Source organism: Alligator mississippiensis, chromosome 3, assembly GCF_030867095.1.
Source record: "Alligator mississippiensis isolate rAllMis1 chromosome 3, rAllMis1, whole genome shotgun sequence".
Taxonomy (NCBI): domain Eukaryota; kingdom Metazoa; phylum Chordata; order Crocodylia; family Alligatoridae; genus Alligator; species Alligator mississippiensis.
Genome location: NC_081826.1, coordinates 68,242,501 through 68,270,176, shown reverse-complemented (window position 1 = coordinate 68,270,176; position 27,676 = coordinate 68,242,501). Strand labels below are relative to the sequence as shown.

The 27,676-nt window shown below is 45.0% G+C and overlaps 1 protein-coding gene across 1 annotated transcript in view; it reads left to right on the top strand.

Moving 5' to 3' along the window:
- The window catches only part of RAB2A (RAB2A, member RAS oncogene family), an 82,863-nt gene that overhangs the window by 9,941 nt on the left and 45,246 nt on the right, over positions 1 to 27,676 (top strand). The window contains exons 2-3 of the mRNA XM_006270725.3: positions 11,289 to 11,360; positions 22,785 to 22,852. Of these exons, the coding sequence (XP_006270787.1) occupies positions 11,289 to 11,360; positions 22,785 to 22,852 (140 nt within the window). The remainder of the gene's footprint in view (positions 1 to 11,288; positions 11,361 to 22,784; positions 22,853 to 27,676) is intronic.

Genomic DNA, 27,676 nt, shown 5'->3' with positions numbered 1-27,676 from the left:
TGGTCCCAAAAGGCAGGAGGCTCCACCGCCGCTTCTTCTGGCCAGTGCCGACCCAGCCGGGCATCCCCAGCAGCACATGGGAAGCCAGCTTCAGCCGCATGCTGCCCCGCCCAGTTGGGTCTGCACCAGCCAGGAAAAGCAGCATGCAGCTGAAGCTGGCTTCCCACGTGCTGCTGGGGACAGGAGGAGGCTGGCCAGGTAGGCACCAGCCAGCAGAAGCGGCGGTGGGGCCATGTGCTGCTTGGGACTGACTGGTGCAGGCAGGGGGAAAGTGCAGCTGAGCCCCTACTGCTTCAGCTGGGCTCATCCTGTCTCAAGCAGCACACGGCTCCGCCGCTGCTTCTGCTGGCCAGTGCAGACCCAGCTGGGCTCCTCCCCTGCCAAGCAGCATGTGGGAAGCTGGCTTCAGCTGCATGCCACTTTTCCTGGACAGTAGTGACCCAGCTGGGTCAGTCCCATCCGGAGCAGCATGCGGCTGAAGCTGGCTTCCCACAAGCTGCTGGGGACAGGAGGAGCCCGGCTGGGTCTGCACCGGCCAGCAGAAGCGGCGGCGGAGCCGTGTGCCGCTCGGGACAGGACGAGCCCAGCCAGAGTGGCAGGGACTCAGCTACATTTTCCCCCTACCTGTGCCGGTCAGTCCCGAGTGGCACACGGCTCCACCACCACCTCTGCTGGCTGGTGCTGACCTGGCCGGCCTCCTCCCGTCCCCAGCAGCATGTGGGAATCTGGCTTCAGCTGCATGCTGCTCCGGATGGGACAGACCTGCCCGGGTCGGCACCAGCCAGCAGAGGTGGTGGCGGAGCCATGTGCTGCTCCGGACTGACCAGTGTAGGTAGGGGGAAAGTGCAGCTGAGCCCTGCTGCTCTAGCTGGGCTCATCCTGTCCCAAGCGGCACATGGCTACTCCTCTTCCCACATGCACTGTGTCGGCAACGTCAAGCTGACACAGTGCGTGTGGGAACCTTGTCCCTTCCCCAGCCCTTCAGCAGCCATTAGGAAGCTTTTGGGGGGTGGGGGAGGGATAAGGGGTGGGAACGAAAGTAAACAGTGTTTACTTTTGTTTCCCGTTGCAGCACCTCGGGCCTCAGAAAATGCCTTGGTGGGGCCACATGGCGGCCCGTATGTTGGACAAACCTGCTCTAGAACATGTAGCCTGTAACAGAATGAGGAAAAGAAAGAAGTCATGGGGAGCAAATTCAGCTACGTATTTAAATTTAGGGCTTGAGAGAAGTTCAGAAAGCAAAATGGGCTGTCGTTTCTCTCTGCCACGTTGCTATGGGGTTACTGAAGCTGTGTGGGAATATGATTATATAAACCTGACCTGCTGGCTCAGGTCTGTTTGGGAGATTGCAAAGAAACCACAAGGTCTTCTCGTAGCATGTAACCAGGTGCCAGTGTACTCCTCGCTTAACGTTGTACTTATGTTCTTACATTCTTGAAAAATGCAACTTTAAGCAAAACAATATTAAGTGAATAAAATTACATCACAGTAGTTAACTACTAGCAGGTGGCAGGCAAACGTTATAACTGAACGTTGCATGACTTTAAACAAGTATGTTCTCCAGTAGATCAGTGACATAATAATAAAACAACATTAACTAGAATACATTAAGTGAGGAGTACCTGTATAAATATGGCTTTTAAGCAAGAAAGCAGGGTAGATTTGCACCTTATAGATTGTGTCTCCAATTTAGTTACTTTTATAAGGTGCAGATGTACTCTGTCTTCAGCCTGACTTCAGGCTCTCATGGCTTACTACCATTACTATTACTCTTTTTAAACAAGAAACCAACCTTACAGTATTATCATGTGTGTCAGAATCTTTTCACTCAAGTTTTGCTTATAACAGTATATCTCAAATGGGGTGTCTTTTAAGCAAATGTGCATGCACTACATTAAAAACTTTGGCACCTAAAAGAACTAGGAAATAGAAGTTAGGAAACGCATTTAAATTTGTCCTTTTTATTTATGTATTATGATAGTTATTAATTACAGGTGCACTTCTCATGTTTTCTAGGACCCCTACCTTACTTCACCTAGATGAACATTTTAAATAAATGAAGCAGTTGTTCAATGTTTTTGTCCTCCTGAACAAACAGTATCTTCCCCTTGAAAGATTCCTGTGAGATCAGGTAGTTTGTTATTTTACAGAGTTTAAATTGAAGCCCTGGGAAGTTTTCTCTTGTGTTGCACAGCAGGAATAGGACACGGCTCTTCTGCGTCCCAGAACAGCATCATTAAAATGTTTTTTCTTTATCTACCGCACAACTGAAATATCTAAGGTAGGCATGCTATGTACTTTGTTTACTACACAACCCTGCCTAATTCTCTGTTCAGTGTGATCATGCAGTATTAAATTGCATCATTACACAGAGCTAAATTTAGGTAAGACACCTTATTTATATCACTTCCTGATTTTTGGCTGCTTCATTTTGTAATCTTCATTTGAGGTTTCTTAGTATATATTTTTTAGAGTATAAAGGAAGCAATCAATATCTAATGGCACAATTAATGAGGCAGGAGGCTTTCTGTCATGTCACCCACACCTTTTTATCCTATATCAAAACAGGGCACACTTAAAAACCACTACCTTTTCCTGTGTATCTTGGTTACTACTAACAGACAGTTAAGTGAATGATGACAGACATTTAGTATTGCAAAATGTAATGGATATCTACAACATCCTTTTTTTAGATTTGTTATGACTTGACTTTTTCCAGACTGCAGAATCCCATAGGCTATGTTTCTAGCAAACCTCACATTTCTGTCTCAGATTTCTAAAGTACTGTAGTTCATGGCAGGTGGAGAATAGGCACTTAAAAATAGCAAAACATTTATATCTATGAAAAGCATGTTTTCACTTCATTTTCAAAAATAGATGAACAGTTTTATTTATTTAAAACATTTTAAGAATAGTTATGCGTATCTGAAAAAGAAAAGTGTTAATTGAAATGGAAAAATTTCTGCAAATTTAATGAAGAATGGTTTTGAATCTTAAGCACTAAACTGGGATTTGGGAGAGCTGTGTTCAGCATTCAGCTCTGCTAGACACTGTGGGCAAGTTACTTAAGTTTATCTTATTTTGCCACAAATTTCCCTCTTCCAAGTAGAAACCTTTCTCTCTTCTTCCTTTTTGCCTTGCTGGCTTAGATTATGAGATCTTTGTGGCAGTAGCTGTTCCTTACTCTGTGTTTAGTGTAGCATAATGGAGTCCAGTTTTGCTATTGGTGTAATAAAAATGGTAGGTAGATTCTAATTTCAACCTTGAAGAATCCATTTTAAGAAACATTTCTTATGCAAAAAGGGCATTGCTTATACATCTTTATAGAAGAAATACTTCCTTTCCTTGGACTGTAACTTGTCCAGTAGTTTACCATGCAAGAAAAAATGTGGGAAATGTGACTTTTGCATTTTTAGTTTACTATATTTACTTGAATATGAGACAACCCTCCCAATGATTAGGTTCTATATTTGGAAAATGTATAAATTTATTATAGTTTTCCAGATATATAATCTAATTATTGGAGGTTTGTCTTGAATTTGCCCCCCTCACACTGCTACAGCTGGGAAAATAAATCTGAGAAAAATATGTGGCCCCCTTGCCTTTTGTGTTCCCCCCACCCCGTTTACTGTCAGAGCCTGATTTCCCTGAACACATGAGTGAGGGGCAAATTTGAAAACACTGACTTTAGTATGAGTAACCATAGACTTAATTCATCCAGAATTGATGCATTTTACCTGTTTCAAAACTGCTACAGTTTTTTAGCACAGGTACTCCATAAACACATCTTTAAGCAGCCCTTTTCTACCTGCTTAATATCATACATAGTTTGTACTATATCTAATCCAAAGCTGGCAGGCTTACAATTTATCATATAGTTCATTGGGCCAGGCCCCAGCAGAGTCAGTGTTTCAAGCTCAGCAGTGCTCTGTATATTTGTATACTCCAGATATGCCCCCCAAAGAGGATCCATATGCTAATTAGCCCCCCACTAATGACTGGAACTGGGTTTTCTTGGGATCCAAAATCTTTGGAATCCTGGGATCCTCCAAAAATTAATATGTAGATGAGGTACACGGCAGCGTGGTCCGGCTCTGTGTCATAGAGGGCTGAGCCACGCTAATCCCATGCAACAGGCTGAGAGAGGGGCAACAGAAGAATTCTGGATGAACTGTGTGGAGCCCCTTTTGGTGATGCTTGCCAAACATTTGAGGCTGGTGAAGAAAGAGGAATCATTGCAAGTGGGAAAGAAGCTGCAGGTTAGCCATGGGAGTGAAGATTAAGTTGAAATGTATTCAGTGTAGTGGCTCACTGACTTGGAAAAGAGTTGGCACTGAGGGTGGGCTGAGTGTAGTGGGCACTACCATATATCTTATTCAGATGTGCTGTACTAATCTGTTTTTTGTGATAGCCTGTACTAGGCAAACATACTGATGGGAACCTGTGTGTGTTATAGTCATGCTTAATGTTGGCTGCATTTAATCCACTGCATAGTTGGTTTCTATTACTGAGCACATGCTGCTTTTGGCAGAAGTTGAATGATAGAAGATGAGGTTTTTAATGGGGTTTCTTTGGATATAAATGTAAGAGGAGTGGGTTTTTTTCCCCCGTGCTGCTTTGTGGGGCAATCTTGTCTTATATTTGAGTAAATACAATAATTGACATTTAATGTTAATATATTATTTACCTGAATACAAAAAGACTGTGAATTTAAGCTGACTTTGTCCTCCCCCCCGGCCCCCCCGCACGATTAATTGGGTACTGTACATGGAAAGCCTATAAATCTGTTATAATTATCCATGTATAGAATCATTCAATTATTGGAGGGTCATCTTAAATGCCTTCCCCTTGCCCTCCTTCCCCTGCCCTTTACTGCCTACCCTTTCTGCTACCTTTGCCCCCTGCCCTTCCCCTTCCTTCACTGTCTTCCCCCTGCCAGCTGCTTATTCTCTGCCTCCAGCATAGCTCTTGAGGCATGGAGTACGTGCTTGCTCCAGTCACAACCCAGCCCAGTAACAGCAGCAGTGGTGGCAGCTTTGTCTGGGGCTTTCAGTTCCTGGCTAGAGCTGCCTTCACCCCAACAGCTATTGCCCAGCTAGGCTGGGTCCAGCGCAACCATGCGTATCATGCCAGTGTAGAATCAGAGCCATGCAGGAACTGGAATGAGGGTAAGCGGCAGGTAGGCAGAAGATGGTGGGAGGGGTAGAAGTGGCAGAAGAGGGGTGGGGGAGGCCCACATGGTAGGGGAGACAGCAAGGAGACTGGTGGGGGGAGATGGTGTGGGAGCCAGAGGTGGCAGGGGGTAAGCAGCAGCTCCAGCTCTGGCCCCTGTCCAACCACGCAGCAGCAGTTCAGATGGTGGCAGCCCCAGAGCTGGGGCTGGAAATGTCACCATTGCCATCGCTACTGTGTTGACGAGCCAGAGCTAGCATGTATTCTATGCTCTGGGCTGGAGCTGGATGGTAAATGGTTGTGAAGGAGGGAAGTAGTAGGGTGGGCATGCTACATCTCTAGTCCCAGGCCTGGATCGAGGCTTGAGTTGGAGCCACAACACCTGTATTCCCCTCTTGTCTTCAAATCCAAGATAACAAACCCTTTCACCCATGTTAAATGGGACAAAAAAAATCATCTTTGATTTAAGTAAATATGATATTTTATCTTCTTGGTGTGAAAGAAACTGGCTTGAGGTATTGGGTAAGATGAGCACTGAGGGATGCCTTGAAGGTCCCCTTTACTGGTACCTAGGCAGCAGCTCTTTTTGTATTTAGAACAGTTTCCATGGTATTATGTAGTTTTATGTTGGGAGCAAAGCCCTAAAAATGTTGAAATAAGTTTTCTTTTTACATTGAGTAATCTATCTTGATACAACATCCTACTGGGGACAAGATACAGTTAATTTAATATGATGTGGCTAGTTAAGTTAGCACTCCAACACTTACATCCCAGGTTTAAACTTGACTAACTACAGGAAAGTAAAAACTGTACAGTATGGCATGTTTTCAGTTTAGATTGAGAGAACAAATTTGTAGTAGAAGCACGCCACCCTCATCAGGAAAAACGTAGGATGCTAAGACATATCTTCAAAGAGCAAAAATCAAAAGAAAAGGAGAGCCAATTTTTTTCAAACAGTTTCCCTGTTATTACATATTTTCCATTTAAAGTACGGTAAGAAAGCATAAGCACATAAGCAGACGTGTGGGTCTGGGAGAAGGGCTCAAGCTTTCAGTCTGATTACCGGAGGGCTTGTGTACATTATGTCAGTAGTGGGTCCCACAAACTGAACATGCCCTACCCATCCCAGTCTACTGATAACGTTCCAGAGCCAAAAGTCTACCTTTTAGATGGCTCTGGACTTTTCTCCAGCACCCACTCTTGAGCCCTCGGTCTCTTGATGGGTCTTAGAGCAGCTGTTGGAAATGGCTCTGGAGCTGTTGAGCTTTTGGCACTGGAACTTATCCATGGACTTTGGCCCAGCCCTGTAGTCTCAGAGACTTGCTGTTAATTTAGTCCAAATGAACCCAAGAGAAGCTGGAGCAAAAAGTGAAGGGGCCTCAGCCTTGTGGAGAAGAACAGAGCAGAAGAGACCACAGTGAGGAATTTAAATTGTGGCGGATGACAGAGTGGCCAAGAGATACAGCATGGACTTGGAGATTTTGTATAGGGTCCCTGGTGGTGTGAATCAGTAGTGGGTCCAAGGAGTAAGGCACTGTAGATAACACCATAATCAACTGGGGCTTGGAGCCAGTAAAATAAGGTGGACCTGAATCCCCTTACCAAACGGCACCCAGTGCAAGACTCACTTGAAGGCTGTCTAGCAGCAGAGATAGTGGGGAGTTAATTGAGTGATGCCTCACAGGGGACAAGCACTGATGGAAGCATAGTAACTTGGAGAGGCAATTAGTGGAACAGATGGGCTGTCAGAGCCAAGTGGACTGGAAAAGACTGAATAACAAAGAGCTGCCACAAGGCTTGGGGCACCTATAAAGAGAGCTGGAAGGCTGCAGGGGGCTCCATGTTATGGTGTCCACTGGTTCAGTTACTGAAAGGAGGGCATAGAGCTTACTGAGACCTACAACCCCTGTATCATCAGCATGTGACCTGAAGGCTCGTCTTTGGACAGAGCCACATATAAATCTGATAAATAAAGTAGTGCACAATAAACTAAAAAGCCTCTCCAGAAAAAAACTCAAAGATTTAGCAGGTGAGACACCAAAGAGGGATGGAGGAGAGGTGATAGGTGAAAACAGTTAAATAAAGGACTTATAGTCAGACTGATGTTTTTTAAACACCTGTATCTCTGTGATTTAATATTTTAGAAAAGAAGCTTTGATTGAAGATTGGTGCATCTCTCCTTTTTAGTTATTCCTCTCTTAGCATAATATCTCCAACAAGTCTTTCTACAAAATGAGCAGGGGAACTTCTCCCTAAACTTTTCCAGTAACTTTTATATGGGGGGGAGTGTGTGTGTGTGTGGAGGGGGGAGTATACAAACCCAGTCTTGCTTGTCACCTCTACATTTTTCTTCTCATTCAAATGGGTGAAATTCCCCTTAACTATTACTATTGATACCTTTGTTTTTTCCTGCCTTCTTCAGCTGTTTGTTTTTGAACTACCTAGGTTCACTCTGTCTTTCTGCAGTGGTTGATCGTTTGTGTTTAGATTGTGTTGATGTATGTGCTTCGTGTGACTCCTAGTGGCTCTCAGAAATGTACAGAGGAAAGAATGCTACATAAATCATGGTTTAAAAATGTACTAGAAATATAAATGTGTACCCAACATAAGGGGTTGAACCACTAACCCAGATATTAAAAGTTTTGTGCTCTACCAGCTGAGCTAGCCAGGCCTGTGCTGGGTATGACCATAAACTGCATCCAACTGGTGGGCTTAGTGACAATGTGGTGGGGCTACTTGTGGCAGGGTAGCTCCTATAAAATACTACAATGTTGCAACCTCCAGAGTAAGGCAAGTATAAAGCACCTCAAAACCTTATCCCCCACTGCTTTGTGGGTACTCCTTGGCTGGAGAAAGTGTGATGTCCTTTAGCTTAACAGAAATGTGTCCTCACTCAGGTATTAGGCAATCAGCAGGAGCTCTCGTTTATTGCTCTCTGGCAGAAGCTACAACCATGGAGGCACTGAATGTCTCCACTTGGTCTGGTCTTTGGACTGTTTCCATGGTCTAAGGCGGGGGCTGGCCTAGAGCAGTCTTCACTCTCTGTACTCTAGCCTAGGCCTACCTGATGATCTCATAGGCCTCTTACACATGCAGGTTTCCCTTGCTTTATGTTGTATATGTGTTCATGGAAAATGCCGCATAACTCAAATTCACATAAAAGGAACCCGCTTTACAGTACAACTAATAGGGATACATTCCAAGACCTTGACTGTGCTGACCCCCAGACCCATTTCTACCACTTTTACAAGACAATTTTGGTACTCGCCAACAGCAGACAGTGCGCACAAGCACAGGGTGGTGGTGAATGTTACCATAGTGGGGATGGCAACTACAGAAACACTTGTTGCAGACAACGAGTGAGGAGCACAGATCCACACGAGGCTATATTTTGGTGTATGTCACTTCCGCAATGCACCGCACAGAGCAGCTGACTGCGGGCTTCCACCACACCGATCGCATAACAGTGAATTTACCTCACACAACTAATTTTTGGTATAAAAGCATTGCATAAGAGCGAATTAGCACATACAGAACCCGCATAATGTGAGGGAAACCTGTACCCCATGATCCATAAGGTTGACGGTTAGCAAGAAGAGAAATATAAAACAGATAACCAGCAGCTGGAATTCAGCACAAAGTTCACAATCAAACTCATGAGAACCTTGATCTCCATTTCACTTTCCCCAAATTTTGAGGAAGGCAGAGGAATATCTGCCACAGGCACCCAGGACAGAAATTTATCCCTCTTTCTCTAGTAGTCATCTGATTAAATTGGATTGTCCAAGTCTTCCTCCCCCTTTTGGCTTCTGGAAGGGAGAAGGAGACCCTAAGCTTTCTGGTTACTTTAAGGAAATGTCTCTTATAGTAGACCCATTAGCCACCAGGCTTCATTTTTGTTATTTTACCGTTTTCTCAGACAGCAGCTAAGAAATTATTTTTGTTTTTTACCATTTTACTGACCTCCACATGGTCATGAATAGCAAGTGCAGAACTAGTTAGGTGTATTAATTTCATTCTACTAAGTGAATCTGAGCAGCTGCAGTGGCACTAGAGCTGAGTGCAGATGTAGGAAGAGAAAGTCTCTCCTTTGGTTTTTTTTGGTTTTTTTTTTTTAATATTTGATTGAGTTTTGTGGCCAAAGAAATTTTTAACTGAAAACTGAAATTCACCAGATATTATATCTTCAGCTGTGGTTCTTCAGGGGGAAGAGAACCTCTCCATTTAGTGAGTACATTTTTAACCCTTTGTTTAAAAACTACTAAGCAGTATCATTTTCTTTAGGTGATTCTGAAGTAATTTCCAATCTAAATATGAGGGTACTAAGGAACAAGGACAATACCTGTGTAATATGTTACAGTTTTTGTGTTGTTTGCCAATGCAAATCTTTGAAATCTTGCTTATCAGGCTAGTCCTAATAATCTCACAGGAAATGCAGTTTTACAAAATATTTTTTACTTTTTGGCTTTAGATTGATTCATAGTTTTCCTTATGTCAGGAAAGTGGCTTTGTGCCAAGGATGACTTTATGTGTGATTTATACCTATAAGGCACCTATTCGGTAGCTTCAACTGATACGAATATTTATTCTGGCTAAATAAAACGAATAAGAACACATTTGATGAAACAGTGAAATTTCAACTATTAACTAGAATTTTTTTCCTTGTAACTGTCCCAGTCTTCTTTCTGTTGTCCTCTTAAGGTACTTTATTCCTCTTGGATCTAACTTACTTCAATTTTCCACAACTTTGTTCTTATTTTCCTGATATCTTTTTAATGTAGCTGGATGATCATACTGAGTTATGAAATCCCATACTAGTGTGCAAAGCTCTGGGAGAAGAAAGCTGAAAGATCAATACTAACCTCCACTGTTGACTGGTTTTCTGATAAATCATTTATGTTTTCTGCTAAGTTTATAACTTTATACCATTAACTGCATTTGTCTGGCTCTCGTATTTTGTCATCTTTCTGGCCCTGCTCTGCCATGTTTGCACAATCTTGTCCTGTAATTGAGCTAGTGATTTTGTACTCGTATCCATTTAGTTTGTGTAGTTCAGGGTGGCCAGCCTCCAGCATACATGTCACAGGCAGTACGGGTAGCTGTTGTGTATGGCTTGTGAGGCCCCAGGAGCTCTAGATGCTCAGTAAGAGGAAGTGCAGGTGTCAGAATGGAGGGGAGCTCTCCATGGAGCCCAGTAGGGACAGAAGGCTATAGGTAGTGTCCTGTGACACTGGCAAGAGTCAGGTTAACCCTTCCCTGGTCATGTAGCTGTCATTGAATTCAGATATTTGGATCCTTGCTAACCTTTACCACTAGTTGCAGGGCCAGGTCATGGATAACTTGGCTTTTAGTGGTGATACCTCCGGCAGCAGCATCCTGCCCCTACTCTGCAGCCAGAGGCTTAAGCCTTCAGCCCCTGCTTCAGGGCTCAAACTCTTAATCAGGTAGGCCTGGGGTGGGGGTCAGAACAGCACTAAAGATGGTGGGGGCGTTAATTTGTGGCACACCTGCCAAAACGTTTGGCCACCACTGGTGTAGTTGCATCTTCCCTGTGCTGTCCTCTGCCTCAGAGAAAACACTGTTCCTGGTGTGCTTTGTTTTCTTCTCTTCATCAGGATCAGATTATTCTAGCTGTATTTTAAAAACAGTGGCTGGCCAGAAAGAGAGGCACATGTGTAGCAATATGAGACAAGTGAAGGAAGGGTTATGAAAGACAGAAGGGTAACAAATACAGCTAGAGGTAAGAAAGAGATGCTCTTTGTGGGGGAGTCCAAGAAAAATGCTGTACAGAACTACTGAGTGAAAGACTGTTATGGGCAGTTACGTGGCCTTTTTATAGTCATAGTAGTCTTTTAGGGCAACTCATTTCAGATATTCTACTCCACCAAAAAATAAACACTGAAAAATACATTTTAATGTTACTCTTTGAATTGTCACAATCTCTTTAGTTGTAAATTCTGATGAAATTCTAAGATGTATTTCTCTAATGTGAAGGACTAAAATAGTTTAGATAGCTATGATCACAAAATGGGCCTAAATTATAACTTGTTTAAAATGCTTTTTTAATTGCTGCTGCTTAACAGAATGACACTGAGTTGCTTTTTTTTTTCTCTTAGGTGTTGGAAAGTCATGTTTGTTGTTACAGTTTACAGACAAAAGGTTTCAACCAGTGCATGACCTTACTATTGGTAAGTTATTCGTTTAAATATGCTGCTCAAAAGATACTTAAAATTAGCATATTTTAAGGGTATTGGCTAGCTGTCACCATCAGTATGTTTGTGGCCTACATACTTTTTTTTTTCCACTTACCTTGTTACATTAAAACTGATGCTAATTACCGATTCTACTACATTAATTCTATCTTATGGCTGTCTGGTAACTGATATGAGATAAGTTTGTTCATTTCCTAGCGGGCAAATATGAATCTCTAAAATATTCCACACTTGTCACTGGCAACATATTGGCAGTCTCTACAGGACAGCCAAAAAATGACTGGTTTGGAAAACAGTGAGATTTGAAGTAGAGATGTAAATATTGTTTATAAAAAATATCAGTTTAACATCCTCTAATTATACTGGTTAAACAGTTAACCAGTAACACAGCAGCCTGGACACAGCAACTGCTGGAAGCTGTTCCCGGGGCCTTTGACAGGTGGGAGTGGGGAGGTGGTGGCAAGCTCTGCTAGATAACATTGCATATGTGAAGCTATAGATGGCATGGGGCTTTCCTACCCCATTGCTGTGCTGGGAGGAAGGGAGCACCTGTGAAGGAGCAGCTAATTGCTTAATTGACAAGTCATTAACCTATAAGTACTAGTCCCCACCCTGCCTGTTCTCTTCTCCTCGTCTTTGCTTCTTCTTCCCTCCCTCTTGCCTGCCCTGCTGCCTTCCTATTCCTAAGGCACCTCACTGCTTCCCTTCCCTGCCAGTCTGCACCCTGTGCTAAAGGTTAACCAGTAATTCGTTACCACTATAAATATACTTATTTAAACGTTTAACCTTTCACATCCCTAGCTTGAAAGACGTATGATCTGGAGACTTTGCATTTGTTCAGTGGATAGGACTTAAATCTCTACTACTCTCTGGGTATTTGCCATTTGCCACAAGCATAACATTACATTTTAAGATTTAAAAACAAAGTTAACTTTAAGGAATAAAAGGGGGATTCTATCAACACAGAAGTTGTATAGTGGCTCCTGAAGGATAAGGATTGGATTGTAGATGTTGTTATTGACTGGAAGGGTGGGACCTTGTCTGTTTCAGCAGCTTGCAGGGCCTGTTAGGGGGATTTAGGGGTGTGTCTCATAATAGAAGACTTAGAGGAAATGAGTGAATCAGAAAGGAATGCATTACTTCTGACTTTATTCTGTGTCATATTTAAAAAAATAAATAAAGGAAAAAGTGTTTGTTTAAATGTTTTTTTTAGAAATCTTCCCATGTGCACCTTTCCATTTTAAGTCGGTGGATAATATAAGGATATGTCTTTCTCTGTGTGGACTGGGCCAGTCTTTTCTTGGGTTATGCTTAAACAGATTTCAGCTGCTATTGAAAGATCCAAGCATGTGAACTCTGCTTCAGGTTTTTTCAAGGAAGCTATTAAAGTAGACCCTCCAATTGTTCTTGGCCTTTTGCAGAATGAGCAGCATAATTTCCTATTCTCTTAGTTTGTCCTTTGGATTAGAGAGGCTTCCCATCTATGGGGGTACTTAAAACAGATGAGAGAAAAACAAACGCATGTTCCTTTTGTGCTAAGACAGCACAAGGTGATTTTAATGGTGTCTCTCTCTGTCTTTCTCTCTGTTGTTGTGCAATTGTCTGATGCAATTCAAGCTATTAGTTTACAGTTACCCCAAAATTCCTGGGCTTATATAGGTTGATTAAATGAATAACCTGGATTTGGCTGTTGGAGCCATGTTAGCTTTCCTCATGCCATCTTTGGAGTCATGTGTCTTTGATAGCTTTCCTTCAAGACCTGGGTTGCCAAATGTACCCATCATAAGAATCTCTCTAACATTTGGCAGCTCTTTCACATACTTCTACACCTCTCCTGGGTTCTGTGCATCTGGCTGTGCTATGGGAAACCAATTTGCCTCCCTAGTTCTGCTTGCAGTGCTTGCTCCTTTGTCAGAAGAAATGTGGGAGGAGGTGGTGGCAGCTGGTGGAGGGTTAGTGAGATTGGGATTTGAGAATGAGGTAGGCCTAGAAGGGGACAGAGCTGTAGAACGTGGGAAGCTGTTGGGGAAAGTAAAATGACTGCCTTAAGGTCCCTGTTGCCTGATGCATTCCTATCAGGCTACAACAAATGGCATGCAGTTGTCATAGTTGCACCTCTAGCACAAGTGGGATAGAGATATGTGCAAGATGAAAAATTTGGGGCCACGGCCTATAGAATTACCATGAAAGACAGTTAAATGAGCTCATAAAACTATACCATGTCATAATAATGCGTTCAGTTCACTGATAGTGCTGAATTCAAGTTGCACTGACAAGTTAGAACTTTCTTCTAATGATGTTTTTCATCATTATTGTATATTTGTGGGATTTTCAAAAATGCCAAGGAAGTTAGCATTCCCATTACTCCTAGCTATTTGGTTTTTTAAACTAAACTCCACCCTAAATTTGTGCTTAAACTAACATTAAACTAGCATTTATTAGAAAAAGAGATGTACCAGAGTGTGTCTAATAAGCTACAGAATCATTCGTGTATAAGTTACTAGTTTTTTTTTATTGCAGTTCACCAGAGAGTAACAAGTATTCCTATTTAATGGCTATTAGTCTTTACCTGCTTTTTTGCCTCAGCTTCTCCCCAGTGCATTCACTGGCAAATTAATCAGAGACATTACAAATAGGCTTTGGAACATAAACTATGCTTATGAAGTATCTACTGTGTTTCTGGAAGTGTGGCATCAGGACAGTGAAGGCAAGAATTTAGCAAGATTCTGAAAGGGGTTGGGCACTTACTTGCATGGTAGTGATATTGTTGTCCCCAAAGGACAGTGAGTTCGTGCCCAGTGCGCTTGTGCCAATAAACACACAGGGGTGAAGGATCCAACTTAATCTTTATTTCTGCGCAGAAAGCGGTGCTTGGCAATCGTTCGCAAAGCAAGCACCCCCACCCAAGTGGGCATTAGCCTTATATAGCCTCTTCTAGCCTTACACGCTATGCAGTTACTATAGGTTGCCCCTTTTGGTCCATGCGCACTTCACCCTAGCTACAGACCCCTCCCTAGTCAGTTTAAACTTGCCTTTGTGACAGTGTAATTTGCTGATGTGGCACCTGTTATTCAGCAAGCTCAGCCAGTAACCCCCCCTTTCTAACCCCTTAGGGACCTTGCTGATATGGCTTTCCCTCTAGCAAGTCCAGCAATTAAGCAACTAGGCAACAAGCGATCTCCCCCAGCCTAAACAACCTACTCTATGCCCTTGGTTAGATAAAATACTTTTTCAAAACATACAAAGCTGTTACCAAAGTATAAAAAAACCTATGAAAGTTTCAGGGGTACTCATCAATATATAATAGATAATGCTGATAGTTTTGGGAGACATTTCAGAATCTTGGCTTCAGGATTTAAACTGAGCCCTGTGAGGCAGTAAGATGCAATTTTCCTGGGGAGCAAATTAGCCCACACCTTCCTATTCGGCCTATGCAAAGCTTTGGGTGCTGATTTGATTCAGAGGACATTCGGCCCGATTCAGTGGTCGAATCTCCAAATCCAAACTGAATTGGGAGACCAGTAAAAAGGTCAGAATCAATTCGAAGCTCTCCAAATCGAATCGGAAAAGATTCGGAGATTCGGGCAGTCCCCACTCACCGCCGCAGGGAGCCGGACCTGAACTCCATGCTGGTAAGTAGGGGGCAAGGGGGGGCCAGAAGAGGGGGGAGGGGACTGTAGGGGAGATCCCCTCCAGGCCCCATCCCCTGCCTGCTTCCACACCCCCCTCCCCCCCGAGTGCTCCCCCTGACACCCGCCTGCTCTCCCAGCCACGTCAATGTCTTCCCTGCCCAGCCCCAACTCCTGGCTTAAAAAAAAAAACCTAAAAAACCCTGCATTTGCCAGCTGCTGCCAGGTGGGGGAGGGGGGCAATCCCCACTGCCCCACATTGTGTGGGGGTCTCTGCTACAACACACCCTTCCCCCACCCATTCTTCCAGCTACCCCCATGGCTGCCCTGCCTGGCACCAGCTCCCAGTTCTTAAAAACAAAAAAACAAAAACAACAACAACAAAAAAGCCCTGTACTCACTGACTGCTACAGTGGCCAGCGGGGCTTCTGGGGGCTCGGGGCAGTGGAGGGCAGCAGGGATCACCCCCCCCCCCCCACCTGGCAGGAGATGTTGAGTGTGGGGCTTTTTTTTTTTCAAGAGCAGGGATGCTAGGCCTGGGCGGAGCAACCATTGACGGGGCTTGGAGAGTGGGCGGGGGATGGGGCCTGTTTGATTCAGAGATTGGGCCAATTCAGCGGCGGCCAAATTTCCAAATCGATTCGGGGCAGTGATTCGAATCATCGAATCGCTGTCCCCTGAATAGGCCGAATCTGAATCTGAAGTGAATACTAGCAGCTTCACACAGGCCTACTGCCTATTACAGGGATTGTTCCACTTTCTGAAGCATCTGTTGATGGCCTGCTATACCCTGGTAGATACTAGAACTGTAAAACTGATGCTTCACTAAGGTTGAATCCATAAAACTTTTTTTTCTTTTATAAATAAAACTGACATTTATAACTATATGCAAAATAACTGATTAAATAACTTGTATAAATGTTGCATTGACTTGGTAGCTGTGTATGAATCTTTCCTGTACAACGACCATTCCTCCTTTGTTGCTGTTAAGTATAGAAAAAAGTTTAGTTGTAAAGCTGAAAGAGATTTTTAAAAAAGGATTTGCATGTTTCTATTACTTTATGTAGCAGTTGGCATTCCATAGAAGATTAAGATGTTGTTCTGCAGCTAGCTATTCATACATTTTCCATATTTGAGCTTCCCTTATTTTACAGGTGTTGGTTGCATATTATTTTACCTTTTCGTTAAGTATGAATTGTATCCTTTCCAAAATTACTATAGTTGGACATAGTTATTTTTCAGAGACTTTACAAACATGTTTGTTTATTAGTTAAAAGATTTTCAAAGAAACATTAAGGAATTTAGGCTGGTTACAGACATTAAACCCCCCCCCCAAAATGTCACATTACTTTAAACTCAGCATGTCCCATTGCCGAGCCCAGTGTGCGCCCAGAATAGGCATCATGTCAGTTTGACCCAGCTCACCAAACATCTGTATAGGTTGGGTGCTTCAGTGGGGCTTCTTTGACACTTTTATCTAATAGGTGATTAAGTTGTTAGATAAAAGCACCAAAAAGCCCTACTGAAGTACATGAATTGTACGTACGTTGCAGATCCAAGTCAAATTAATACACTGCCTCTTCTGGTTCTTTTGAGGGGGTGGGGTTCCACATCTGTCAGCAGCCTAAGTCTGTGTCAAACTTCTGCATTTGCAACCCAGATTTTTCAGATTCTTCAAGCATTTTGTATAGTAATAATTTAGAAGAATCTCATGTACAAGGTACAGCTGAAGAATCTTTTAGGCTTAATGGTTTTTTCCCACTATTTATTTGTAGCTGACAGTTTCTTCAGCCTCTGCTGAAGAATATTCTACTTTAGAGAATTCTACAAAGAATTGTCTTTTGTCAAAATGACTCCCATGCCTTATTGTTTACTGTTGAATTGAAGCCATAAATGCCAAGTTGGCCACTATCTCATTCATCCATTTTTTCACAATACTCCTTTCTACCTTCGGGAAGTACAGATGACAAGAATGTTAGCTGAGGGGAGAATGCTTTTTTTTTTTTTTTTTTTAATTTTTCTTCTAAATAAGAAAAAATAAGGGGAAGCATTGTGAAAGATGGCTTTTTAATAGGTAGTGTACAAGTTTCAGAGTGAAATTCTCTATATGGTTATTGTAACTTTCTGAAAAACTATTTTTTTTTATTTATTAGATTTATATGCAACCTTCCCAAAAATAGTTAAAGGTGATTTACAGTAAGAATTATGTAAGCAAGGAGAGTATCAGAATAAAACAACCCCTCTTCCCCTCAACAATATCCTAGGTTGGTCTTGTTTGCTAACCACTTACCCAAATAAGTGTCTTACAGTGCTTCCAGAAGACGTCCAGGCTCAGGCTCTGGTGGCCCTCAAAGGAGAGGGAGTTCCAGATCTGAGGAGCAGCTACAGAGAATGTCCTCCCACATGTTCATCAAATGAACTTGGCTTACTGATCATCAGGGAGCCTGGTTTTCTCTGATTTAAAAACCCAAAATCTGTGATAAAAATTAAAGGCCCCCACAGTCTCAACAGCCCTCTGAATGCCCCTCACAATAGACCCACAGGCACACAGACACTGACACCCACCCCAGCAGGTAACTGTGTGTATGGGGGAGGAGGGGGGGGGCAGGGAGGGGGAAAGGGAAGGTGCTGGGGGGATAGATCAAGGAAGGGGGGGAGTGCGCCCCTGTGCCCACTCCCAGGAGCAGGGCCAGGGGGTGAGGACAGGGGTGCCCCTCTGCAGGGGATTTCGCAGGCAAGCGATGCAGGGTGCAATGTGGTGGTGCCCACCATGTGCGGGCCGCACACATGCTGTCCAGCTGGCTGCCCAGGGGTGGGGGAGGAGGAGGAGGCTTGCATGTGGCTAGCTGCACAGCTCCGTGGCTGGCTCTGCAGCGATGGCAAGGGGTGGTGACTGGGGGGGGGCTCACACGTGGCAGCTGCTGCCACTTACCTGTACGGCCGTGCCAGCAGTGACAGCTGCTGCCTACAAAACCTCCCCGCGAAGCTGTGCTCGGAGCTGTGCAGCTGACTGCAGAGTGGCAGCAGCAGTGTGGTGGCGGCCAGGCGGCATGAAGCCATCCCCACCACCATCCTGCACCACGTAGCAGCCACAGCTGCCACCATGCTGCTGCCGTGCGGCCAGCCACGCAGCTCCAGGTATGGCTCCGCGGCAGCAGCAGGAAGTTTTGTATGCAGCGGCCATCACCGCTGGCACACACCTGCTGCAGCTGCTTACCTGTGGGGCCACCTGTGCCAGCAGTGATGGCTGCTGCATACAAAACCTCCTGCAGCCAGTGCGGAGCTGTGTGGCCAGGCGCATGGCAGCAGCAGCAGTGTGGTGGCCACCGCGCAGCGCAGGATGGTGGTGGGGATGGCTGTGTGCCGCCCAGCAGCCACCGCACTGCTGGCCATCACCGCCGCTCCCTCACCGCTGCTCCAGAGCCAGCAACGGAGCTGTGCAGCCGGCTGCATGCAAGGCTCCGGCAGCTCCTCCCCCTCCCCTGGGCAGCTGGCCGGGCGGCATGTGTGTGGCCCACACATGGTGGGCACCACCACACTGCACCCCACATCGCTTGCCCGCAAAGCCTCCACAGAGGGGCACCCCTGCCCTCACCCTTGGCCCTGCTTCTGGCTGCAGTGTGCTGCCTGAGGCTGGCAGCACCCCCCACTCCCTCAGCCCCCAACCATCTTCCCCAGCCCTGCCCCACAGCCCCACTTACCTCTAAGCTCCAGGGGTGAAGGGTGAGTCTGAGCCTGAGCCCGGTTTTGGCTGACTCGGAGGCTTAGGCCCCGACCTTCCCCCTCTCCCTCTCCTTCCGGGCAGGGTTGGGGGTTTCCCACCCTTTCTGCAATCGGCTTTTGCAGGCTAGAGCTATGCCACCCTGTAAGAGCTCTTTGCAAAAGCGGAGAATCTGCGGATTTGTCTGCTAAAAAGGGAAATCTGCATTTTCTCTGATTTTAAAAACAGGGAATCTGTGGTTTTCTCCGTTTGTCCATGGGAAACAGAAAACCCACCTCCCCACTGATCATAATAGGAGGAGATTGCTCTTGGCTGACCTTAGGGATTGTAAGAGAGCATAAGGAAGAGGGTGTTTTTGGGGGGATTTTGTCTAATTTTTTTTAGGTATGTAGGGCCCAGCCCCATCTAGGGCCTTACTGGTCAAAACTAGCATCTTGAATTGTGTTTGGATAAAAGTTTGAAGTCAGTGCAGACTGTGAAGGACTGCTCCTGGTAACTTACCCTTGTCAAAAGCTATGGCACTGTGTTCTGCACCTGCTGTAGCTTCCAGACAGTCATCAAAGGCAACCCCATGTAGAGTGCGTTGCAATAGTCTAGCCTTGAGGTAACAAAGATATAAAGATTGTGGCTAGAAATGAATCTAAAAGATAGGTTTGCAGCCTTCTCACCAAATGGTTTTGATGAAACGTAGTTCTCACCACCCAGAGATTGAGGTGCAGTACAGGGTCCAGGAGCACCCCAAAGCTGTGAACCTGAGTGACAAAAGAAAGGCATACCCCATGAATGATCGGATTCCTACTCCGTCCATCCCCCCCGTCTCCCCCCGATCAAGTGGTCTGCTCACCACCATTACTCAGTTGTATTGTCTGGTTTCAGCCTCAGTAGGTTCACCCGCATCCAGTTCTCAACTGCAGCCAGGTAGTGAGGAAAGAACTTGAGACCTCAATCCATCCATCCATCTATCTAGAAATGTGTGCTTATTACTTTGCATACTCTGTTCTTTAACTTAGTCTTCATGTGTTTCCGTTTGGGAACTGAACTAATTTCGGTCTCAAAGTTGTGGGGACAAGGAATTGAGCTGTAAAGGCAGTCTCAGTACCCTTTACAGCCAGGACACACTAAGTGCATTAAACATTTACAAAATGTATGTGAGACCACATTAGTCAGACTAAGGGGGATGGGGGAAGGGATATAGGGCACATATTGTGCACCCTGGATCGCCTATCTTATGCATCTGTTCCCAAGGCCTTAGTATTCTGAAGCAGAATATTTCCAGATACCAAGATATTAGAAAATTTACTTACCAGATAGATGTTTACTTCTTTCAGGTCCAAATGATTTGCCTCATATGGACAAATTATATTGACGCAAAGCTCAGGATAATATTAATTTCATGTTAAGTGCGTGTGCACGTTCACTGTCAGTACTGTATGTATGCCCTGAGTTAGAGGATCTCCCTTTGAAGTCAAGTCAAGGAAACATCAGTGCTGTGAATGCTAATTCAGTCCTTTCAACTACCCAGAAGTACTGTCATCCCATGGTTGAAGGAGGATAAAGGATATGTCTCTTCCCACTGCACTCTTTCTTTTCCTCCTCATTTTATGATTTAGACTAGATTTAACTACCTTCTTATCTATGGCCACTTTCTAACAAGTAAATGGTATTTCTCCAGTGGGCAAAATCAACCTTTTGCACCTGTTGAATGATATTTTCTTTTATACAGTAAGTTCTGTACAACTACCAGAACTTACTGATGCCTGATTGATAAATATTGCAACTGCATTCTAACCTCAAATGCTTTTGTTCCTCTCAGAATGAATTTCATTTTAAATATTAGAGGTGCACCGACCAATACGTCGGTCTCATATTGGATCGTCACCAATTATAGGGAAAATTTAAAGTATCAAAAATCAGCTTTTTTTGCCAGTTGCGGCTGATAGTCTGGCTGATAAATACCCCGTGCACGTGCAGAGCCGCAGCATGCACGGGGCCAGGAGCTCAGCCCAGTAGCTTGGAGACCAGCATCTGGCTGGTAAGTCTGGTGTGGGGGAAGGGATGGGGGGAGGGAAGAGGTGTGTGGGGGCGTGCAGATTGAGGCCCCCTGGGTGAGGGAGGGAGGGGGGCTGGGGCAGGTGCTGCTTGGGTGGGGTGGGCATGGGGTGGAACCGTGAGCGGCTTGGGGAGGAGGGGGTGCTCCTGTCCTGCTCGCACCCCGGGATGGCATGGAGGGGCATTTCTCCCTAGATCTACTCAGAGTGGGGTAGGGTGTGATGCTGCTGGGCCCGGGGCTGAACTAGGCTCTTCCCAGCGGGGGCTGGGTCAGGCTGAGCTGCTCTCGAGGCACATAGTGGCAGTGCTAGGAGGGGGCTTTGTGGGCGCTAAGGTGAATTTAGGGGTGGCTGTAGCCCCCTTCTGCCCCATAGCCCTGCTCCCAATGCTGCTGCCACCTGTCCAGAGTGCAGCGCAGTCCACAGTGGCAGCCTGCTCCACCCCGCACGGATCTGGGGACACACACCCCCATGCCCTCCCAGGGTGAGTGCAGGGCAGGATCTGCCCCCCACACCCACCAGACGAGTCATTCATGGCTCTTTCCTGTGTCCTTTGCCCTCAGCAGCCCCGCTCCCTTTCTCACCGCAGGGTCCTGGATCTGCCTCCCACCCCCACACGCCTTCCCTTCCACCACACCCAATTTACCAGCTCAACACTGGTCTCCCAGCTGCCCAGCTGCATGTTGGAATCAGATTGGTATCAGCCAATATGGCTCCTTAAAAGTTGGCCATTTGTATTGGTCCAAATAATTTCTATCAGTGCACCCCTATTAAATATTTGTCTTTAACAACACAGCTTGTATTCTTTTTTTAAAGTACCTAGCATTTACAGTTGGGGAAGTTAATGGGAGCCTAGAGTCACCTTAACTGCTGGTACACAAAATATCTGCAGTTTGACTTGACTGCTTGTGCTGTTCAGTTGTGTATAAGAAGAAACTCACCTGACTAAATGTGCTAGCAAAGAACATATTATTTGCAAGTAAGAAATTTTCCAGCTCCTTGTTTGTAGAAATACTTTTTATAGTAGTGTCATCAATTATTATTTTCACTATATTAATTCAAAATGTAGAAAATGAGAATTTGAACTCTGTTACTTACTTACTAATTAAGCCTTCTTTATATGAAACATGTATGAACTGACTGTATTTAACTGCATCCAAGACAACTTCGAATTTAAGAGAACCCCCACTAAAATTGTATGATATGCGTAGAAAATGTATACATTTGTTATAATTTTCCATACATAGAATCTAATTATTGGAAGGTTATCTTAAATTCATCTGCTCTTCCCCCAGTCTGGCCCTGGGGCACAGGGTACATGGTGGCTCCAACCTCTGCCATGCAGCAGCAGTTGCAGCACCAACTCCAGCCCTGACCCCTGGTCTGGGGATGGAGCCGTATCTGCTGTCACTGCAGCAGGGACGGACAAGGGCTGGTGCCAGCACGTGTTCTGTGTCCTGGGCCAGAGATGGGAGGGTAAGTGGCAGTAGCAGGCATAGAGGCAATGGGGTGGGCAATGACTAACTTCAGCCCCAAGCCCACATCAAGCTGCCTCCCCGCCCCCCTCCTCCCCTGTACTCAAATCTAAGATGGGGGACTTTTTAATGGGGGAAAATCCCTTGTTTTGGATTCAAATAAATACAGTATTTTTTTTTTTTTAAGGAAGAATAATGAATATTGACTGTAGCCTACTAGTAGCACTAGTTGTAGAGAGCAAACAAGAATAGGCTTGTATGTTTATTTAATTTCCTTTGTTACCCAACAAACAGACCTGCTTTATCCCTCCACAGTTAGGGAAACAAACACTTAAATATTTTGGAAGACTTTTATACAAAACAAAATGTACATTCAAGGCAGTTGGAAAGCAACTAAAGTATAATGTAGGTTGTGGGAGTTGCATCTAACCCATCTGCTTTGCTTTCACATTTGTAGGAGATGCCAACTTGTGCAGTACTGATGCAACTTTTTTTTTTTTTTTATTTTATTTTATTTTATTATTCAGGTGTAGAATTTGGTGCTCGAATGATAACTATTGATGGCAAACAGATTAAACTTCAGATATGGGATACTGTAAGTATAATAAAAATGTGGTCTGTATATATGCGTTTTCATTTTAGTTTCTATAAATACCAACTCAAGTTTCTTTCAAGTTTTTATAAGAATGGACTTTTAAAATTGTGTAGGTTTCTATTGTTAGCACCATAATTTAAGATTTCCTGAACTCTTTCCCCTTCCCTTACCTTTTGTATCCTAGTTTATCTCTCCTTCTTAGCCATTGCATGTTGAACATCCTTTCACAGCATCTGATGAAATGAGGTTCAGCTCATTAAAGCTTGTGCAATATAGACTAACAAAAGCAGATTATATATGGTGAATATGTACCCTGCCTTCTACTTTATTTTTGCCAGGTCTTTCTGGAAGAGAAACCCATTCTGACCTAATAGTTTGGGCATTTGTAGCATGAAAAAAACATTATTTAAGTTTTATTTTACTGAACTCCCAGTTTTTCAGTAGATTAAAAATTCTGGAGAGATGGCTTATTTGGATCTGGAATGGAAAGGAGGAGTTGTATCTTTTTTCACAGCAGTATATTGAAGAGTTCTGCATGCTAAGCAGGATGACAAATGGTAAACAAACATCAAGAAGGGGGTGGCCATCACAGACTCATAAAATCTATCAAGCCAGAGAAAAATATACTAATCTATGGGGTGGGTGTAGTGCGCTATGTTGATCATTTCAAGAGCAGATTTGTTAGGAAAAAAGTCAAATACATTTTGTATCCCATGCTCTACTGTAGTTATTCAGTGACTACCAATATCTGTACTTTCCATGCTGTACTGTACTAAAGACACCCATATCATTGTCCTGTGACAACCACTGGCACTGTTACCTCTTCTGTAGAACAACACCTCTTAAACAATTTTCACAGAATGCTTTCGAGTATTGCAGGGTATTGGTAAGAGTTGCAGAATATTTGATAGGTACCAATGGTATGTTTTTTGGCTCTGGTGACCAATAAAAATAGTTCCAAGGTTTGTTGTTTGGTTTGGGTTTTTTTTGTTTGGTTTTTTTACTTATTTGCTTTTTAATATAATTAATAGGTATGTCTGAATTTGTTTGGCTGTGAAACGCTGGCAAATACTTAACAAATAAAGGTAGAAAGGAAATCACCACAGATGTTTATAACCTAGTTGCAACTGAACTACAAGTTTCCCTTGCTTTATGCGGGTTCTGTATGTGCGAATTCACTGTTATGCAATTGGTGTGGTGGAAGCCTGCAGTCAGCTGCTTTGTGCAGTGCATTGTGGGAGTGAGGCACACCAAAATATAGTCTCCTGTGTGGATCTGTGCTCCTTGCTCATTGTCTGTGACATGTTTCTGTAGTTGCCATCCCCATTATGGCTTCTAAGCATCCCGCTAGCTTATCTCCTGCCCCTTTCCCTGGTTCATCAATGAAGCCTTAACCACCCTCTCTTCACACCAACTAAACATTCACCACCACCCTGTGTTTGTGTTTACTGTCTGCTGTAGGTGAGTACCAAAATTGTCTTGTAAAAGTGGTAGAAATGGGTCTAGGGAGTCAGTACAGTTAAGGTCTTGGAACATATCCCTATTTGTTACATTGTAAAGCGTGTTCCCTTTATGCAAATTCAAGTTGTGCCATTTTCCAGGAACACATGTACAGCATAAAGCAAGGGAAACCTGTAAATACGTGGAATATTTATACCCTGGTCATATAATGCATCCATACATGCCCTTTATTAATTGACCTAGCACTATTTGAGGCTTAACCTATAAATTATTGGTTTAATGTCCACTCATTGGTAGATTGTGGAGAATAAGTAGAAGCAAATGTTTGTATGAACACAAGGACACTTATCATCAAGACTTTATAATTGCTGTCTTAAACTAGTCAAATACAGTATTTCAGTTCATTGTATAGTTAGTATCAGAGAAGAGCCTTGATTGCAAATTGCTTGAATGAAAGCTCAATTAGTGCTTCTCCTGAAAGGTCTCTGGTGTAACCATCTGACCTTACTCTTCCACTGTGTATTATCCACTCCTTACATTCAGAACAATTTAATAGATTTCATAGACATTAGGGCTGGAAGGGACTTCGCAAGATCATCAGGTCCAGCCGCCCAAGGGGCAGGAAGTCAGCTAGGGTAAGATCACCCCAGCAAGATAAGCATCCAAGCATTTCTTAAATATATTCCTTATACAAAAGGCCTTAGAACAGGGGTGTCCAACCTTTTTGAATGTGGGGCTGGCCGAATCATGAACTTTTTATCACCCAGTGGGCCAGCGAGCCATATTCATATTTTCTCACCCCGCGGGCCATATGTTGGACAAGCCTGATCTACATGAGCATCACTTTGGGGGAGGAGAGATGGTGAGCAGTAGAAATGCCCACCTATTCTCTTCCATTCCAAACCACAGCAGTGTGTTCCCCTACAGCCAGGACCCTAAGGCAGGGCATGATTAGGTGAAAGTCCCAGGCCCTCTCTAATTGTGTGTGTGCATGCGTGTGTGCAGTATCAGATCTGTGTGCCTATTCCTGTGTCACTGTCTTCATAAGTGTGCTGCAATTGAGTACCTGCTTAATTGTGGTTGTGTGGAGTTGTGTAGAACAGCAACTGATTCAGCAAGGCTAAGTTCAAGGGTACTGGAGAAGCTCTCAGCTGGTGTGACTGTGATGGCATTGCTGCAATTGTGTGTAGTTCTAAGCTGTATATGCCTCCCAGGTAGCTGTGCAGGAATTGGTTCTGTATGCGTGATTGGGCACAACTGCGTAAGCATAATTGTGAGTACCTGTGAGTGCACCACTGCATGCTCTGGGGTCACTCTCTGCAACCTGTGTGACACCGTAGGGCTGTTGTGATTGTGCATACATGACAGGTGACTCCAGGGTGGCGGGAGTGTCTGTGCAGATATTCACAGGTGTGAGAGTGACATGACAGTACCTGCGTGTGCCACCGTGTGGGTAGTGCTGCTTCACCTTGAACCTTTGTTCCTCTGGGTCTGTATGGCCCGGGGTGTACATGAGAACGTGTGTGCATGTAGTGCCCACGACTTTGTGAGCATGTGTGTGGAGGTGGGTGTGCACATGCACGTATGTGCATGCATATGTGTTTGAGTGTGTGGGTGTGTGCACACATGTGTGCACACTTGTGCTCACCCCTGGATGCTGCCTGCCTGCCCGTTCATCTGCACTCATCCCTGCCCCTGCCTGCGTGTGCATGTGTGTACACACCCTGCCCCAGCGGGGTGCGTGCCCGTCTGCGCAAGCCTCCCCCGGCTGCCCGCCTGTGCGGGGCCTCCTCCCCGTGCCCCAGCCGGCTCCTCCCGTGGCTGCAGCCCCCCACGGCGGGGTCGGTACCTGCCTGTCCAGGGCTGCGGGTGGCAAGGCGCGTCCAGCGGGCACGGGGTGCCGGGACCCAGCAGAGCCCCTAGCCCGGGGAGGCCCCAGCACCGGCACCGGCCGGGCGTCTGCTGGGTCCCTGCACCCCGCCAGACCGCGCCGCTGCCGCCCCCAAGGCCCCAGGGCTCTCGCCTCTGCGCCTTGCCCCATGCCCTCCGAGCCAGGCCAAGCACCACCCCCACTCCCGGCGCTGGCCCCGTGGGCCAGGGGCTCCCCTCCTGCCCGCCTGGGGGGCACGTGCCGGGGCCAGCGGGTCGCTGGAGGTCCCGGGGCAGGACAAGGGGGGCACGTCTGGCCATCCCATTGTCCACTCAGCCCGGCCATGCCCACGCCAGCATTACTTCTAAGGCATTGTCCCCAGCTCGTCCCATCAGGTGCGGCCAGGGCAGCCCCGTGCCGTGCAGCCCACGGGGCGGCAGTGGAACCCAGCTCATGTGACGTGGGAGGTCACGCGACCCTGGCCTCCCGGGGGTGAGCAGCTCCCCTCCTCTCCCCCACCCACCTGTCCCGAGCAAGGGACCTCGGGCCTCAGAAAATGGCTTGGCAGGCCGCATGTTGGACAAGCCCGCTTTAGAATATATTTAAGGCTCATATTATATACAACACAAGTGATTTTACAAATAGGGCTATTTAACTTGTTTATTTTACAGAATAAAGATGACTTTGTAAATAGAAATAATTGAAGGTATCTTTCTTTAAAAAAAAGAAAGAAAGAAAAAAAGTAGAACAAGGAAAAGAGAGAGAAACGGGGGGAGGGCAGTTGGCCAAAAGGGTAGGGAGGCAAAGATTGAGTAAACTTATTTAGGGCATAGACAGTTGTTACTTTTGTATCACTACAAAAATGGCAAGAGGCACTACAAAAAGTGATACAGAAATCTTCCTCAATAAAATGGGAACTTCTCTGTAGCACTACACTGTGCATTGTGGCACCATGTGTAACATGAGTCCAGTTCACCATAGTGTTATAGAGCATCTCTGTCTCCCAACATCTTGCAGTGCTCTACTCCCTCCCCATCCCCAAGGCAGTCACTGAGTGCTTGCCAAGTGGGGTGCAGCCAGCCTGCGACTGGCCTGCAATGGGGTTGCCAGCCAAGTCCCAGCTGAAGCAGTCTGTGAGCCTGGTCCTGGTGCCTGTATTGCTACAAATGCATGTCTGTCCACAATCTTGAATATTTTGGGGAAAGCTTCCTATGTCTCCAGAACTGATTTTAGTAATTTCTATTGTTGTGGTATACAGGTTTTTTTTCCTGTGATCATCAGGCTTACCATGTTTGTTGCAGTATTCAGTTTTTGGGCATGTTTTGATTTGCACTTCTGTAACAGTTGTCTTGAACATTTGTTAGTGCTCTGTGGAACCAAAGCTTTTCATACTTATGTGGGTCCCATTTAGTACACGCTAGGTTTAAAAAAAATCTTATTTATAGATATAAATAAAATTTTATTTTATAGAAAAATTACTTCTACAATTAAGT